The sequence below is a fragment of the Perca flavescens genome, chromosome 9 (assembly GCF_004354835.1).
Source record: "Perca flavescens isolate YP-PL-M2 chromosome 9, PFLA_1.0, whole genome shotgun sequence".
In the NCBI taxonomy this organism is placed as follows: domain Eukaryota; kingdom Metazoa; phylum Chordata; class Actinopteri; order Perciformes; family Percidae; genus Perca; species Perca flavescens.
Genome location: NC_041339.1, coordinates 29,283,022 through 29,296,386, shown reverse-complemented (window position 1 = coordinate 29,296,386; position 13,365 = coordinate 29,283,022). Strand labels below are relative to the sequence as shown.

The 13,365-nt window shown below is 40.9% G+C and overlaps 1 protein-coding gene across 1 annotated transcript in view; it reads left to right on the top strand.

Moving 5' to 3' along the window:
- LOC114560953 (glypican-5) overlaps nucleotides 1-13,365 on the top strand; it is a 63,710-nt gene that overhangs the window by 38,788 nt on the left and 11,557 nt on the right. Inside the window, exon 10 of the mRNA XM_028586588.1 lies at nucleotides 2,931-3,072. Coding sequence (XP_028442389.1) covers nucleotides 2,931-3,072 — 142 coding nt within the window. The remainder of the gene's footprint in view (nucleotides 1-2,930; nucleotides 3,073-13,365) is intronic.

Here is a 13,365-nt window from a genome sequence, read left to right as displayed (position 1 = left end):
TTCAGCTAGCTGTGCATTTCTGTCTGTCTTTCCCTTAGTCTCTTCTTATCTTTCACTGTCCCAATTTTTGTGTTATGTGTTAATTAGACTTTGGCAGCAATGGGTTGTGTTTTACACAGGCTTTGCCCTCTAATGGGATTCTATTAGTGTAGCCAGTGGCATATCCATGCAGTTAAAATGTGTATGTACATGCTTAGCCAACCAGGATGAGCTTTATCAACCCTGTGAGAGCTTCCCCTGCATATTAAAAGGGCAGCGGTCTCACCATTTCTAGAGTGTCGGCAGAATACAGGAAGCCAGGTTAACTTTGTTCAGGAGAGCATTCCTGGTTCATCAGAGCTGCAGTTAATCTTTGCTTTGTTTAAAGGAATTGTTGACATTTTTAAAAATACGCTTATTCGACTTCTTGTTAAGCATAAGAAGACAGAAGACAGAAAACAGTCTCATATCTCCAACTCTCCAGCTATTCCAGGAAGTCAATTAAGAAAACTGCAGCTACGGTTGTATTTCTGCAATAAAGTGAATTTAATGAAGCAGTTGTCTTTCACAGATTTATTTCAGCTTTTTGTATGCATATGGTATTTATGCCTTTATATGACAAAAGGCCAGTGACATTAAGTTACAGGCAACTTTTATAGATACAGCAGTAACATAAAAATAATTATTAAATTCAATAATTTGACTTGTAGGCCTATTGGTTTTACTGGAGAGTTTCAGTGCCACATGACCTAAATCCTATTTAAATTCTAGCCTTTCCACATGACTAAGAAAACACAGTCCTGGTGGAAACATTGCTGTAATATGTTCCTGTCCTCCCCCAGGCCTAATTTGCTGTCTGATGACATGATGGTGAATCACTGCACTGAGTCTAGTCTGTCTCCATGTCCCTTCGGACATGCTGTCATATAATAACCTTGGTTCCCCCCTGTTTCCAAGGGCTTCCCTACACCTACTGTACACCTCCTTATGTGTCCAACCTGCATCTATCCAGTAGGGAAACTCAACCTAAAACATAGGTAGACAATGTTAATAATTGCTATTTTTAAACTGTTAAAAAATACCAATTAGAGATATACCTTGGACTTTTGGTCATTTATTCAAAATATGAAGCAACAGTGCACATATAATAAAAGTAGGTTATAGCCCTGTTTGTTAAGCACATATATGTTGTCTGTTTACATTATATATTATACTACATGTCTGTGTTTGTCTTTGTTCCAGTCAACCACATGTGCAGTGCATTATAATTATGTGTGGGTCTACTGGTGCACTGTGAATGTATAATATTTGCCTACTCAGTATGTGTGCATCACAATATTGTATAGCAACAGCTTATACAATATGTTCTTGTGTTAAAGGGATTATATTTGCAAGGCAGAGTTAAGCCATGTTTCAATATTGGAAAGGAGGATGGATTTTGCTGTCTAGCAACTCAGAAGCATTGGCAGCGTTGTTGTACCTGCTGTTACTTTAAATGACAATGAAGGTCTAAAGTTTGTAATTATGAAATCCAAAAGAGTTGACTCTCAGCCTTTGTAGTATTTGATTTTCCAGAACAATTTCACCACCGTAAGGTAACATAAATCATTATATGATAGATGTTACAATCTTGGTGGCATCCGCTTTACTGTATATATAAAAATGTTATCTCGAATAAAATAGAATGAGATGTCAGTACAATATATCTTTTTCCTTTTTAAAACCAGTAGCTGTTAGCCTTATCTCTGCACTCAGCTGGACTTTATATATTACCCACCTTGACTTTCTACTATACACATTCATCATGCTGTGAACCAATTATATGTTCCTGTATATGTGTAAAAACCTAATAACTCCCATTTTGGTGTGTCATAGTTTCTGACTTGGACAAAAAGTTTGCGTAGTCCTTTATGAGTTAATCAGATTCTACAACCATTGATTGAAACTAATCCACAATGCCATATTTGATTTTAAAAGTCCACCAAGCGGTTGTTTTTGATATTTTTTTCAATCCCTCGTTAGCGGAGCTTTAGGAGACGTGAGGTTTCCATCTCGCATCACAATTATGTAACATGACACAGTACCCAAGCTGTGAATTAACTGAGCAGTAGAGCATATGGATTCAAGCAGAGACAGCATGGCCTCAATTACCCTTTAGGCTGATCTCTGACTTTGTGTATGTGTTCATGTTCTGTAGTGCTTTTGTACATGTTTCTGTTGCCATTTAGTGCCTTTAGAAGGAAAAATATATCAGAAAAAAGTCTTATCAGTTCACACTACATTGCTGACCTTTGACCTCATCACTATTAGCTGTTTGTAATGTTTGTGATTTGTGAGTTGAAGCTTATTCTCCTTTGCACTCACTGTAACTCATTCTCAGGTCAACTAAATGCCAAAAATGTAAAGCACACACACAGAGTCTACAGCCCTACTAGCAGCTCTGGGAGGCTAATTGCTTTGACCTGAATGCTAACATCTAGCATGTTCACAGTGACATGTAGGTGTTTTACAGGTATAATTACAATCTCAGCTAAGCCTTTAAGCATGCTAAATTTTTTTAACTAGCACTAAACACAAAATTCAGCTGAGGCTGATGGAAATGTCAGTACATGTAGTTCGTAAGTATTAAGTCATACATTAAAATGTTGGACAAATTGCAATTTTGACCTGATGGTGGTGCTAGCTGAGAAGTCAAACCAACATTGCCATCCATAGAGCCACTGGTATGTAAGGCTGGGCAATATATTGACATCAATATATGAGACTAGATATCGTCTTAAATTTTGGATATCATGATATGACACAAGGGTTGTCTTTTCTTGGTTGTAAAGGCTGCATTACACTAAAGTGATGTATATTTGATATTTGATTTTTTTCCATATTGCCCAGCTTTACTTGTACTGTATGTGTAGTGTTTATGGACATTTGTATTGTATGTGTGTTTTATTTAGGAGGTGTTAGTGGACCTCGGCTGGGTGAGCAAAGCCAGAGGAAAGGTGGAGGAAGAGGAGGGAGGGAGCGCACAGACAGAGAGAGGCAGTGGCGACGACTGCGATGATGAAGATGGCTGTGAAGCATCTGGTGTGGAGAACGGTGAGTCAAACACACAAACAAACACACACAAACTGACATACACATGCAAAAACAGAGGAACACACATTAGCAAACGTACAGCCACACATATAAACACATGAATGGATGCACACTTCCAAGTTTGTCTTTTGCTTGTGCAAACATAGAGATTAAAGGTACCATGGCATGATTGGCAAAGTTTCACTTTATGAAGTTTTTTAACATTTGAGAAAATGAAAGCTCAGATGGGCCGATCTGGAATCTTCTTCTTATGAGGTCATAAGGAGCAAGGTTACCTCCCCTTTCTCTGCTTTGCCCACCCAGAGAATTTGGCCCACCCATGAAAGAGAGAGACATCATGGCTTTCAAACGAGCAAAGTGGCAGTTGGTCAAGGCCACAACCTCCCCCCTCCTCCACCTTGCCACCCCCCCCCCCCCCCCCCCCCTCTCTCTCCCCCTCAATAGATACAGACACAGAAATGGCACATACTAAGGAAAGCTCATTATGGGACTGGCTTTAGTGGCTATAATTCTGCACCAAGGCTGAATTTCGGGAAAGAGACTTCAGATACAGTATTAGGGGACCACTAAAAGCATCCAAAGAGCACCATGTCATGGGACCTTTAAGAATCATACATAACACATCAGCATATAGACTGTACATACACACACACACACGCACAGACACACACACACGGACGCACGCGTGCGCGCACGCACACACACACAGTTCATTGGCATGGTGGAGGTTTTAAAATGCAGCAGCCTCCACCACAAATCTTGTGCCAGCAGGGAAATGCCCAGAGGGAGGGATAGAACAGAGAGATGGATTCAACTGTCCTCTCTCTCTCTCTCTCTCTCTCTCTCTCTCTCTCTCTCTCTCTCTTTTTCCATCTCTCTTTCTGCTGGTCTCAGCAGTTTATTTCCTGCTCGGCCGGGATAAAGGATGCACTAACAACCAGGTCATCCCAAAAATGAAAAAATAAACCGTAATTATTCATTTATCTCTTGACATATTCACCAGGCTCATGCTTATACATAATACATGGGTGTGTCACAGGGAGGTCTGGGGACCCATTGGTGCATTGAGGCAATCACACAGAGTGAATATAGTTCAAATTAGCTGTAACTAGCAGGGTGCCCGTTTGGGGTGCAGGCCTGTTCGGAATGGGCCGATCGCTTGGTTCCCAGTATTTTTATTTTCACAAATTAATTGTGTAAATTCCCACAAACAACATTTGACACAAAATGCAGTTATAATAAACTGAGACAGTTAGCTAGACTATCTGTACAATCTGAGCTTTCTCTCGCATTATTATTTGCGTCTCTGTGTGGAGTTTAGCACCGCCCATTACGATTCTGATTGGTTTAAAGAAATGCCATTGAACCAGAGCACGTTTTCCTCCCATCCCCATATTCTATGTGGAGTAGCCAGACACTCCATCAGCACATTAGCTCTCCATGAACCGCAATCAGCCGTCTAGGGATGTAGCAACTCCCCGCCCCCGCTGCTGTACTGCGTATGTGGGAGACACACACTCATACATACACACGCACAGAGGTTCCTTGATTTATAGTTATATTTAAATTGTTGATCAGAAAATGTTGCTCTATGTTGAGGTTTATTGGCCAAATGTAATGTGTTCTGTTTTTGACCTGAATAACATTTCGGTGCCCAGTGTTCTCTGTAGTCTTACTGTGAGGTAATGGGAAGATTTGGCAAAAGAAACCAAGGGATTTCTTACATAAATTGTACCACTCTTTTCAATGCGAGAAGTCTGTATTTGACTAAAAAATCTCCATTTAATTCAATTCAATTCAAACAACTTTATTCATCCCTAAAGGGCAATTCAAATTTACAGTCAACCAGTCACATACACACATTGTTTAAAAAATGATAAGAACTCTGCTGTAGGATTGTACTGGTAAATATTGCTATTGAAGTTAAGGGATTTTATGTAGCCATGGGCCGAAAACAAATCTAACAATAAGTACCCGAGTGTAATCTCCACATCAAAGTTATGACATGTACTAAAGTAAGACCACTAAGTCAAATGGGGGGATTTGTGTGTGTGTGTGTGTGCTTGTTTAACTATATTTGTGGGGCCAAAATGCTGGACCACACAACTTTAAAGGGCAGTTTGAGGGTTAAAGGTACAGTGGGGGAAATAAGTATTTGACCCCTTGCTGATTTTGCAGGTTTGCCCACTTACAAAGAATGCAAAAATCTACAATTTTAATCATATGTACATTCTAACAGTGAAAGACAGAATCCCAAAGAAAATTCCAGAAAATCACATCATATGAATTTATTAAAATTGATAACCATCTGATGAGGAAAAACAAGTATTTGACCCCCTGGACAAACACCATGTTAATATTTTGTAGAAAAGCCATTATTGGCCAGCACAGATGTCAAACGGTTTTTATAGTTGGTGACAAGGTTTGTGCACATTTCGGCAGGGATGTTGGCCCACTCCTCCCTGCAGACAGCCTCCAAATCATTCAGGTTCCGAGGTTGTCGCCTGGCAACTCGAATTTTAAGCTCCCTCCAAAGATTTTCAATCGGATTCAGGTCTGGAGACTGGCTAGGCCACTCCAGAACCTTGATGTGCTTCTTCTTCAGCCACTCTTTTGTTGCTTTGGCGGTGTGCTTAGGGTCGTTGTCGTGCTGAAACACCCATCCTCGACCCATCTTCAGCTCTCTCACTGAGGGAAGGAGATGTCGGTCCAGAATTCCACGATACATGGCCCCGTCCATCCTCCCCTCAATACGATGGAGTTGTCCCGTCCCCTTGGCTGAAAAGCACCCCCAAAGCACGATGTTGCCACCACCATGCTTGACGGTGGGGATGGTGTTCTTTGGGTTGTACTCGGTGTTCTTTGCCCTCCAAACACGACGAGTTGAGTTGAGGCCAAAAGTTCTATTTTGGTCTCATCTGACCACATCACCTTCTTCCAGGCCTCTTCTGAGTCGTCCAGGTGGTGAATGGCGAACTTCATGCGGGCCTGTACATGTTTCTTCTTGAGCAGGGGGACCTTTGCGTGCGCTGCAGGATTTCAATCCATGACGGCGTAGTGTGTTACCAACCGTTTCTTTTTGTAACTGTGGTCCCAGCTGCCTTCAGTTGATTCATCAGTTCCCCCCTTGTGGTTTTGGGATGATTCCTCACCGTTCGCATGATCAGGGACACCCCACGAGGCAAGATCTTGTGTGGAGGCCCAGACCGAGGGAGATTGGCGGTGGTGTGGTGCTTCTTCCATTTCCTGATAACTGCACCGACAGTTGATCTTTTCTCTCCAAGTTGCTTTCCGATTCTCTTGTAGCCCATCCCAGCCTTGTGCAGATCAACAATCTTGTCCCTGATGTCCGTAGAAAGCTCTTTGGTCTTGCCCATGGTAGTGATGTTGGATGCTGGTTGTTTGGGTGTTCACAGGTGTCTTTTATACAGGTAACGAGGTGAGGCAGGTATCTTTGATGTAGATAATTGGTTCGGATTGGGGCTGTGTCTTAAAGAAAGACTAACTGGCTTGTAGGAGCCAGAATACTTGCTGTTTGTCCAGGGGGTCAAATACTTGTTTTTCCTCATCAGATGGTTATCAATTTTAATAAATTCATATGATGTGATTTTCTGGAATTTTCTTTGGGATTCTGTCTTTCACTGTTAGAATGTACATATGATTAAAATTGTAGATTTTTGCATTCTTTGTAAGTGGGCAAACCTGCAAAATCAGCAAGGGGTCAAATACTTATTTCCCCCACTGTATATGTAATATTTGTATTGTAATAAATTGACACCAATGCCTCATCAGATATTAAGGAAACATGTTAAACTGAAATACTATCTTTTCTGACAACAATGCTAATGTCAGTATTTTTTCTTTTTGAAATTTACATTCCGTGACGGAATTTATGTTTATGTTTTGATCTGTGTGTTGTTATCAACGGCCCAGTTTGACAGGCAGGCCGGGTTGCCAGATATACCTGTAAAAACGTAAACCCAGCGCACTACAGCTGTAACGGTAGTACAGCCATGAAAGCAGCAAACAAACGAACAGGATCAACGGAGATAGATTCTACATGACATAAAAAAAGAAAACAGCATGTTTCTAACAGTTACGTGACCAGAGATGTAACAACCCCCTGGTAAATATTGGAGATGTATTTGAAAGATGGAGACAGCTTAGATCCCAAAAGGACGCAGAGTTGGCTTATTTTCTCCTGAACAGGTAAGCATTAGCTTCAGGCTAATTTATCACAGCTACTAGGGACGGGCATTTTTTGTCATTTCAACATTTGTGTACTCACATTGAATTATATAGCTAGAGTACCCGAGTTGGTTACTCGCAAAAACAATTGAGACATAGCCAGTAAAGTGATCCCGACTGGTCCTGGCTAACGCCGCCATGCTAACCCTGCTAACTGTTAACGTTACCGGGAGGACCAGGCAAGCAGCCCATGGCTGTTTACAACGTGTAGTTCAGCGGCTGGAGCCGACAACGGTGAGTTATTTTAAGCCACAAGAGGGGGGCTGTAAATCGGAAAGAGAGGACTGTGAGTTTGCAGTGTGTTTAGCGATTGTTGCCGTAATTCTAAGCCAATGAAGTGTGTTCCGTCGGCAAGGTAGTGGTATTTTTAGTGTTTTGTATTGTAATTCTTAGCCGAGGAATTGTGCCTGACTGGCGTGTGGAGAGGACAGTGAGGTTGTTGTGTTTTTAGCGGTTCATACTGTCATTTTAAGCCAAAAAAGTGTGTCTGTCAGTTGGTTACAGAGCTCCGTGTGAGCACGGGCTTTTATGACTGTCAATATAGCCAGCATCTACCGTTAGCTACTCCGCTGTGCTGTGGAGTAATGTCTGGCTATGTGAGACTAGCATCTACCGTTAGCTACTCCACTGTACTGTGGAGTAATGTCTGGCTATGTGAGAAAAGCGTCTAGCAACATTGTTGTGAATGCTGCGGTCTCAGCCTGGCAACCCCCGTGAACTTCGAGTCTGGGCAGGAGGGGGCGGGGGAGACGACTCTCCAGTATTTTGAATTGGTAGTGCAGTAACTATTTTAACCGCTAGCTGCCAGTATTACATACAATATTACATATTGCACCTTTAAGACTTGGTTTTATGATTAGGGTTAGAATTATGTTATGGTTAGGGTGAGGGTAAGGGTTAAGTTTAGGCATTTAGTTGTGATGATTAAGGTTAGGGTAAGGGGCTAGGGAATACATTATGTCAATGATGGGTCCCCACAAAGATAGTAAAACGCACCTTGTTTGTGTGTGTGTGTGTGTGTGTGTGTGTGTGTGTGTGTGTGTGTGTGTGTGTGTTTTACAAGAACAAAACTGTATTTAAGATGTCACACTGTAAAGCTTTGGTGAGAGTTAACTTAATTTAGAGAATATTTAAATGCAAATATTTGATAGTTTGGTTTATGCATATAATTCATACTCATAGAATTTAAAAAACAAACTCCTTTATTGCACATAACATGCAAACACTGTTGATATAGTAGCTGTGAATAGAAGACTTTGTTTATGACAAGATAAAACATTTATGCCACCTTACATGTTTGTTTCCTTACACTGCATCACCCAGCTCAAAAAGAAAGTTATTTGTTGGTACATTTGTCATAACCTACTGTATAAGACTAACCTTGATGTGTCAGATCGGTGGAAACTCCCGCCTCCCACTGGGCCTGAAACTGGTACATCGGCTGTTTAAAGTGAAATTTGTTGGTTATGATTTACCGAGCTGGTGGTTACGTCTGGGGATCTTGTCTGTGAAGCCACAATGAATTCCTGAAGAAAGAATTACAATAAAGAGTGACAAAAGGGGATTTTCTGCATGTCTGCCCGCTCGTGGGCATCTCTGTGCATATAAACAAGCCTCGCACGCACTAAAGCTGAAAGAGTGATTCAGTATCAACCTGACCACACAAATCACAGGGATTTTTTTCTCTTTTTTAATTATTTGTACTTTGAATGCCTGCAATGTACATCTGAGTCTCTGACTCTCTCTCTAAAATTCTGCCTACAAAACACTTCTCTGAATCAGATTCGCTGAAATGTGGAGCTTATTACTTCACAGGCAAGGAAGAGCATAAAAAGAAAATTCTGCTTGCTTGAGAAAGAGAGTCTTTAAAAGTGTGTGGATGTGCATATACAAATTAATCTTTATGGCCTCTTGTTTGTGCGTACGTGCGTGCGTGCGTGTGTGCATGCCCGCCATGTGCTATACATGTGCGATTTAAGCGTGTGTGTGTGCAGGCGCTACATCCGTTACTGCACTGTCTTTATGTGTAATCCACTATGTAATACCTAACCGTACACACACATGATTGAGCTTATGTTCTCGCTCTATCCCTGGGCTTGCAAATGTGAACAAGGATGATTAATATTGAGGAAATATCATCCCTGTCTTCTAATTAATTCTCATGACATTTAGTCTTTTGTTGGAGAAGTGGAGGATGAGAGGTGGAGATGGGGTGCCAGGCAATATCTGAAATCAAACCTCAGAACTTTTAACACCTCATTGCCAAGCCTGTGTTTTATTTATGCGGGCCTTTTAACAGTAAGAAGTTATTTTAGTCACAGCCTATTATTATTTGATTTAAGTCCATTTACAAGTTGATCTCAGCCCACAGAGGGAAAATCACTTGGCAAACATTGTTCACAGATCAAAAACAAAGACAAAAGGCCGGCTTCTCAACATATGAGCATGTTAAAGCAAGAGCTTAAGTTAGTGGCATTTTTACAAAGAGGCAGTGAAGTCCTGCCAGAAAAGCTGATTATCTAGTTTTTTCTCTTACATTATAGTCATTTGTTGTTTTTTTTAAACCAATGTTATACTAAAGGTTATTTACATGCAAAAGAGTATATTTGATTCACTATGCGATTTGTGAATAGAAGAAGATACATGTCCATACACAACACAAGGTCTAGGCATTACAAGGCTCATGCTAATTCATGCTAAAGTTGTTCTGTGTTACTGTCAGCAATCAGATACACCTTTTATACCTAATTTTATTAGCTATGTATTATTATTATCTGTTTTACCATGATGAGAAACCACACAAATGTATCTCACAGATGCCATCAAACACAGTCTGTTACCGTTATTCTTCTTTTACTATTCTTTGTTTAGTTATTCCTCATGTTCATCCTCCCCTCCCATTGAATTCACCAAGATTAAACCAATTGATTTTCTCTCCTCAAACCAGCACAATCCCTTCTTCAACTGCCCCTTCTCCGATCTCTCTGTTCCCCCAGACATATCCAGGTCCTAAAATGTCAATAATGTAAATGTAATCACAGCTTCTCTTCTCTTCTTTTCTCTCCTCTTCTCATCTGTGTAACAAATGAAATGCTGTGTCATTATAATTGCGGTGCTTTAAACTGGGACGGTGGGGATACCAACGCCTCCAGGTGTCCATGAGTCATGTTACAACCACTAATGTCTGGAAAGTCTGGAAAGCACAGATCCTTTACCCTTAAAAGAAACCTTATTTTAAATATAACACATCTGTTTGAAGCTACAAAATTCCCACTATGACTATATGGCTTTCAGTTTCATGTTGTCCAAAAAAAGAAGAAGAAAGAAGCAGATTAACTCCATTCTGCAAAAAAAAAACCACAGATAAACACATTTTAAGCAAGTTTCACTCATAATATATATATTCATAAACGTTGTGTCTTTACCAAGTAGAGGATGTATGTGTGTGTGTGTGTGTGTGTGTGTGTGTGTGTGTGTGTGTGTGTGTGTGTGTGTGTGTGTGTGTGTGTGTGTGTGTGTGTGTGTGTGTGTGTGTCTGTGCGTATGTGTGTGTGTGTATATGTTTTTATGTAAGAGTATGTGTGAATGTGTATTTGGAGGGGCACTCAATCCCTGTAACCATGGTTACCAGGTGGTCCGTCCTCCCATGGGTCCTTATTTAATGACAATAAAGAAAGAGAAAAAGAGAGAGAGAGAGGAAGGGAGGGAGAGAGATGGAAGAGAGGAGGGATGGCAGATTTTGTGCCATCTCTCTTGGCCTAGTAACTATTTTTTAGAATCTGGTGAAAGTGTAGTTTTATTTGCAGTTAAAATGCTGTCAGTATTTGGTTCTTATCATCATCCTGCACTAAATAATGGACTAACAGCTAGATACTGTACATTGCTGAACCATTTTCCATTTATTGGCTTGCCTCCATGTATCTTTCCACCATCATCTCTGCCTTGATCCTCTAGCCTCTCCCCCACTTCCCTGGGGCCACATTCACTGGCACATTCAAAGCCTTTAGAATACATTTCATCTTAAAGGGAGAGTCCAGTGTTTTCCATGTTACCACTCTGCCTGAGGACAGTTTGATCTGCATTCATAAGCATCTCTCTAAAGGAAAGCCAGAAAGAACAATAAAAACCCTGGCGAGGCTCCTAATCTGCACCCGTGACTGTAAAGGTTCCCTGAGCGAGCCTGTAGATCGGTTTGATGAGTGCTATAAAATGAAACTGCTTTCTTTTTGTACATGCATGCACAGGAGAACATGAAGGTGTGAAACATGCTATGAACGCAGTCAGAATCCCACCGATATAGTCTGGAAATCCAGACTGAAGCATGTTCTTCCCTTCATGCTTTGTTTTCACAAGGTTTCAATAGAGCAGCCCTGTTTCTTTAGAATCATACTTATAAACAACTAATGAAGAATATGCAGTACGAATAAATATCGCTACAAATATTGAATATCATCATTTTTTTGAATTAATGCTTTGTTTTGAACATGTTCATTTACCGGTAAATCATTCAACAAAATAATATGTTACAACAATATTTAGTTAACAATTAACAAAAATATATGCATTAACAACACATCAACAGTGATATACTCTCTCAACCCAGCACTGGGTTTCTGACCTTTGCTCATACTACAGTATATTCCAGACAAATTTGCTTTCTGCAGGAGCTTTCACACTGCACTGTCTAGAACGCACAGAAGAGGCAGCACGATGGCTCTTCAACCAGGTCCTTGTATATTTTCTAGGATTGATATTAATCATCATCAAGTTTGATATGTTTGAGATCAGAAGGACAGCCCTCTTGTCTGAGCTTATATTGTTCATAAGGCTAAAATTCCTCTCACACTCTGCTGTACTGACAGGGAATGTTTTCATACAGTTCATAAGTGGTTTTAGGTCCTTGGGCTCACTACTGTGCTCTTCCAGTAGGTCCCGCATCCCATTCAGTGCTTGGTCTGTGCACAAGTTAAATCGCTTGCACAGTCGCTTAACTTGTTCTTCACCATGGCGGATGCTGGGCTTTGATGGCCACTTGCTCTGATCAAGGATGCTGAGGTCCATGATGGTCTCATCTTCAAAAGACAAGCGTTTCTCCAGATTGTTCACAAGGCTTTGAAAGAACTGGCCGTGATTGATAGACTTCATTTTTGCATTTGTTTTCAGGGCTATAGACCGATACTCCCCAATCTGTTTTGCTTCTAAAGCCTCACTATATTTCTCACCTGGACTGTCTTTGAATGACTGGATCACTCTGATTGAGCGTTTCAGCAGATGCTCTGCTCTGAGGAGAGTTATAGAACGAGACTGAAGCTCCTGTGACAGGAGACTTAGTTCGTGGAGAGTGTCGTACATGAGGCCAAGGTCACAAATGAATTCTGGACTTTGAACACGGTCTAACAAACCTCTGTACATCTGCCTCTCTTTGGTGGACCTCATCTCATCACTGCAAGCATTTTTAAAGTGCTGCACAAGAGCTCCCAGGGATGTCCAAACAGCACGAACAGTCCGAAAGCTACTGGCCACTCAGCGTACATCCAAGATTCTGCCGATGCGAAGAAGTTGTGAGCCTACTTCAGCTGCTGCATTTACAAGTTCACGTTCATTTTTGTTTGACACACTATACAGAGAGTATAGCTTCTGGATAAATGTTTTAAAGTGATTGACAGAGTTTACCTCATCAACTGCATCTGACACAGCAAGTTCAAGTATATGGTTCATGCAGTGCCATACAAAAAGCTTTGGGAATCTCGAAGTCAGTCTGGTTGCTACTCCTGACTTCTTTCCTAGCATGACACTGGCTCCATCAGATACAAATGTTACCCAGTTTTCATGAAGCCACTCTTCTGTAAAGCCAGCATTAGTTAAACAGGTGAGTAACACCTGTACTATGCCATCTGCTCTCTGATTTTCTAGTTCAACAAGTTCCAGGAATATGAACTCAGGGCTTTCTTCTTGAATTGATGCTTTAATAGAAACTGTCATGACAGCTTTGTGACTTAAAGAAGATGCCTCGTCAATTAGGACAGCTAACTTACTGGATGATGC